Source organism: Cyprinus carpio, chromosome A6 (genome assembly GCF_018340385.1).
Source record: "Cyprinus carpio isolate SPL01 chromosome A6, ASM1834038v1, whole genome shotgun sequence".
In the NCBI taxonomy this organism is placed as follows: Eukaryota; Metazoa; Chordata; class Actinopteri; order Cypriniformes; family Cyprinidae; genus Cyprinus; species Cyprinus carpio.
The window spans coordinates 54,559-59,558 of record NC_056577.1 but is presented as its reverse complement, the minus strand read 5'-3'; the positions used below and the strand labels follow the sequence as shown (position 1 = coordinate 59,558).

At 40.8% G+C, this 5,000-nt stretch overlaps 2 protein-coding genes across 5 annotated transcripts in view; one reads left to right on the top strand and one right to left on the bottom strand.

Moving 5' to 3' along the window:
* Positions 1-275, bottom strand: part of LOC109069358 (HMG box-containing protein 4-like) — a 9,529-nt gene extending 9,254 nt beyond the window's left edge. Inside the window, exon 1 of one of the 3 annotated variants that reach the window (XM_042757455.1) lies at positions 136-275. In XM_042757455.1, the coding sequence (XP_042613389.1) occupies positions 136-141 (6 nt within the window). In that variant the 5' untranslated portion in view covers positions 142-275. The remainder of the gene's footprint in view (positions 1-135) is intronic. The other 2 variants (XM_042757456.1, XM_042757457.1) reach the window with 2 other exon arrangements.
* Positions 276-4,456: 4,181 nt separating this feature from the next.
* The window catches only part of LOC109057953 (heme oxygenase-like), a 2,890-nt gene continuing 2,346 nt past the window's right edge, over positions 4,457-5,000 (top strand). Inside the window, exons 1-3 of one of the 2 annotated variants that reach the window (XM_042757461.1) lie at positions 4,457-4,617; positions 4,731-4,842; positions 4,980-5,000. The exon at positions 4,980-5,000 is cut by the window's right edge and continues 195 nt beyond it. In XM_042757461.1, coding sequence (XP_042613395.1) covers positions 4,571-4,617; positions 4,731-4,842; positions 4,980-5,000 — 180 coding nt within the window. In that variant the 5' untranslated portion in view covers positions 4,457-4,570. The remainder of the gene's footprint in view (positions 4,618-4,730; positions 4,843-4,979) is intronic. The other variant, XM_042757462.1, reaches the window with a different exon arrangement.

Here is a 5,000-nt window from a genome sequence, read left to right as displayed (position 1 = left end):
TATAACACCATTAGCGATTCACAGTATAATTCAGATAAACTGAAGCGCCTTCAACTGTGAAACAAACCATTAAAGCCACATACGGTCATGATAAAACGTAACTTCATTCATTCAAACACAATTTTCATCTATTACCTTCATCAAATATCAAGCGTCTCCTGCCGCCATCTTGGCTCTGCGCGGTCAGTTTCTCGCGCGCGTGACGTCATCTCGCACTCGAGCGCCTCCAGCGGACAGGCGGAAGGAGCGCCGCGGCTCCTGTGAAAAGTGTTCAATTCTTTCATATGTGAGGCCCGCGCGTGCAATATTACCTGAACAGACACACAAGGGTGAACTACCTGACGAAGAATATGCTCCTGAACTAAGTATCTGTATTTAAATATGGATATATGGCAGCAGGGCCGACGAATTATCATTCAGGTGAACGGTGCGTATCAAGAATTTTCTTGACCTTGTCATGTAATATCTGTGGTTTGACCCTTTTCACAGGTGGTCAAAATTAGAATTTAATACACATTGTGAGAAAAGAATTGTGGTGTATTGGGACAATGAGTATTTGTGATTACTTGGTTGATGTCTGGCATCTCATTGGTTCCCGGCTTTAAGTCATGTGATGTATTGCAGTGATTGATGTATGTATTTACCTGAGTAAAGGTGTTGATGGCATTTGCTGGTGGTTTGCCTCGTTAGTACATTATAAGAATCAGTGTGTGGTCGTGTATCATTCCTTCATTTGATTTTTAAATTTATATTCAAAACAGAAAAAGAAACCAGTTTTTCATCTTTTCAAAATAATCGAAGAAGTCGGCTTGATGTTTTGTTTTTGCATTCAGAGGTAGAAAGTTTGATTAGTTGAATATTAAATATTCAAGCTTCAATATTCGATCTCAAAATCCCCTTTCTAATGAAACGCCACCTTATACCAAACCGTCATCTTAAACAAAACCAAAAATGAGTTCTTCCTCGGTTCTGTGCAGCAGAATAATAGTCCTCCGCTTAAAGCATTTATTGTTATTCTTCTCTTTCTCATTGAACTACCAGACTATAACGGATGGCTGGACACAAACCTTTCCCACATTACACATTTGTTTGGCACATTGTCTGTTTTATTTAGCTGACCGGCTCCCACGGTCACATGTGTGCCAAACATTCTGAAACACTTAAGACAGACAGTGATGGAAAAAGACAAAAATTGGTACCGAGTGTAAGGGGCGATTTAGAGCGTTGTCTGTACATAGTATATTCTTAATAAACCGTATACCGAATTCGGTCTTTTCATTGCTCTGTGGATTTTTAGGGGTGCACTTTTGTATGCAAAGCCTACAAAATGTTATATCCAATTACAAACTGTAAAATATAACAAATAGAGTCTGCTATGAACACTAACATGCTGATCAAAATCATTCTAGATGCTGGCAGTGTGCAAAGCTACAGGTGCTGGTCATATAATTAGAATATCATCAAAAAGTTGATTTATTTCACTAATTCCATTCAAAAAGTGAAACTTGTATATTATATTCATTCATTAAACACAGACTGATATATTTCAAATGTTTATTTCTTTTAATTTTGATGATTATAACTGACAACTAAGGAAAATCCCAAATTCAGTATCTCTGAAAATTAGAATATAACTTAAGACCAATACAAAAAAGGATTTTTAGAAATCTTGGCCAACTGAAAAGTATGAAGATGAAAAGTATGAGCATGTACAGCACTCAATACTTAGTTGGGGCTCCTTTTGCCTGAATTACTGCAGCAATGCGGCGTGGCATGGAGTCGATCAGTCTGTGGCACTGCTCAGGTGTTATGAGAGCCCAGGTTGCTCTGATAGTGGCCTTCAGCTCTTCTGCATTCTTGGGTCTGGCATATCGCATCTTCCTCTTCACAATACCCCATAGATTTTCTATGGGGTTAAGGTCAGGCGAGTATATAAAGAACAGGGATACCATGGTCCTTAAACCAGGTACTGGTAGCTTTGGCACTGTGTGCAGGTGCCAAGTCCTGTTGGAAAATTAAATCTGCATCTCCATAAAGTTGGTCAGCCTCAGGAAGCATGAAGTGCTCTAAAACTTCCTGGTATACGGATGCGTTGACCTTGGACCTCAGAAAAACACAGTGGACCAACACCAGCAGATGACATGGCACCCCAAACCATCACTGACTGTGGAAAACTTTACACTGGACCTCAAGAAATGTGGATTGTGTGCCTCTCCTCTCTTCCTCCAGACTCTTGGACCCTGATATCCAAAGGAAATGCAAAATTTACTTTCATCAGAGAACATAACTTTGGACCACTCAGCAGCAGTCCAGTCCTTTTTGAAGCGAGACGCTTCTGACGCTGTCTGTTGTTCAAGAGTGGCTTGACACAAGAAATGCGACAGCTGAAACCCATGTCTTGCATACGTCTGTGTGTAGTGGTTCTTGAAGCACTGACTCCAGCTGCAGTCCACTCTTTGTGAATCTCCCCCACATTTTTGAATGGGTTTTGTTTCACAATCCTCTCCAGGGTGCGGTTATCCCTATTGCTTGTACACTTTTTTCTACCACATCTTTTCCTTCCCTTCGCCTCTCTATTAATGTGCTTGGACACAGAGCTCTGTGAACAGCCAGCCTCTTTTGCAATGACCTTTTGTGTCTTGCCCTCCTTGTGCAAGGTGTCAATGGTCATCTTTTAGACAACTGTCAAGTCAGCAGTCTTCCCCATGATTGTGTCAATTTAAAGGCCTTTGCAGGTGTTTTGAGTTAATTAGCTGATTAGAGTGTGGCACCAGGTGTCTTCAATATTGAACCTTTTCACAATATTCTAATTTTCTGAGATACTGAATTTGGGATTTTCATTAGTTGTCAGTTATAATCATCAAAATTAAAAGAAATAAATATTTGAAATATATCACTCTGTGTGTAATTAATGAATATAATATACAAGTTTCACTTTTTGAATGGAATTAGTGAAATAAATTAACTTTTTGATGATATTCTAATTATATGACCAGCACCTGTACATTTGTCTGCATGCCTTTTATAATCAAGACTTTTTAAGGCTTTTTTAAGACCTGCAAAAATTAATTAAAAAATAAAATTCAATACCGTGTGAGGAAGGTAGGTTAATGTCTATGGTAACATAATAAACTGTAAAATGACTGTAAAACCTGATTTATAGTTGAGATACAGGTTTTCACAGAAACAAAATTAATAAAAAAACAAACAAACAAAAATCCCTCACATTTCAGCCTTTAATCCTAAAGAAGCGCTCGTCCCTGGACAGCGTCCCTCCCGAGTGTTCGAGCACAGTCTGTCCTTCGTGTATTTCTGTGAACTGTGTTCAGCTGCGAGAGCAATGCGCGCATTTACTGTGTTTCGAGGCGCAAATATTTGATAATATGTGATTTATAATATATAATATATAACCTACTTATTCACAATATGCTTTGTTAATTTGTCTTCCTCATTTTTCAGTTTTATTTATCTTGTGCGTCATAAGATTTCTGTGTATGTTTGATCATGTGACTGTATATGTATTTGTGTTCATGTTTATGTAAAGCGTCTTTGGGTTTTTGAAAGGCGCTAAATAAATAAAACATATTATTATCATTAGGCTATCATTAGTGATATTCAGTGCCAGTTTATCAGGAAACGATGATTTTGTCCTCTTTGACTCGTTGGCTGGAAACGGCGCTTATTCGCATGTTTTCTCAGTGTTGCGCATGAGAGTGTTGTGGATTGTTCTGATGGTGTTTGAGTGACACACTGATTTATTCTGTCGAAATGATTCCTGCTATACTTGCATCAAAACAACTAATAGCGCCGAACTGATTTCTGATAATTGAGAAACTCGTTATTTGACTCAGATAGTCTACATGTGTCCCCAGTATTCCCATGTGTGTGTCTCTCTCTCTCTCTCTGTGTGTGTGTGTGTGTGTCTGTGTGTGTGTGTGTGTTTACACGCTGAGACTGTCCAGGAGCAGGGTTCAGAGCTCTGCAGTAATTGTGTCGAGTCATGTTTCCTCGCGCTCTGCTCGCTCATGTTTAGCGTGTTTCCGCGCACTCACGGTTTCGACACTCGGCTGAGTCACGCTTCTTATCGCTTCTCAGCGAATCACAGCCATAAATCAGGCGGGTTATAGACTACAGCTCTTATGCAATACGATCTTCCCGTCTCCTGATCTGTTATAACGCTCTTTCACTCTGACTCTGATTACACATGATCGTGATCATACATACATCACACAGAAGTGCTCCTCGTTCCATGCTATAATCGATCACTAGAAAACAGAAAACCAGATATATCCCTCTTTCATGAGAACAGCAGGTCCTCATGTGACTCGGTTCTGCCTCATCATGTTTTCCTCATCTCTCCTCCTGATGAATGTGTCTCGTCATGTTTAGCTGCTGCTCCCTCCCTCCGTCTTTGTTTGAGTTCTGATCTGCTGACTTCCTGTTTCTCTCTCTCTCAGAGGCGGAGGAGCAAGTATAAAAGAGCCAAGAGCGGCAGTGTGAGCTCAGATCACCGCTTACATCCATCCAGGAGTGCCTCAGCTTCGTCAGCGTGCATCTGTGTTTCTGAGAGATGGAGACCGTTGAGAAGAGCCAGATGCAGACAGCGACCGTGGACAGGTGATCATCAATACTTCTGTCTGTCTGTGGTTACTGACGTCTCCTCCAGCTGCATCTCTGCAGATTCTGATTCTGTGTTTCATGTCGAGTGGATGTGTGTTTCTGTCTTGCAGTGAGCTCTCAGAGCAGATCAAAGCAGCGACTAAAGACAGTCACGTCCGAGCGGAGAACACTGAGCTGATGCTGAGCTACCAGCGAGGACGCGTGTCCCTGCAGCAGTATCAGGTAACTCAAACACACAACCTTAGTTTACAGCTGATAACATCACCACTGGTACAACAACTAGCTGTTAACCAGCCTAACTATTAACATCTCCGCCGAGAGAGCTTTAGACTCAGTCATTTTCTTCTGCTCTGTTTCAGCTGCTCTTGTGTTCGCTGTAT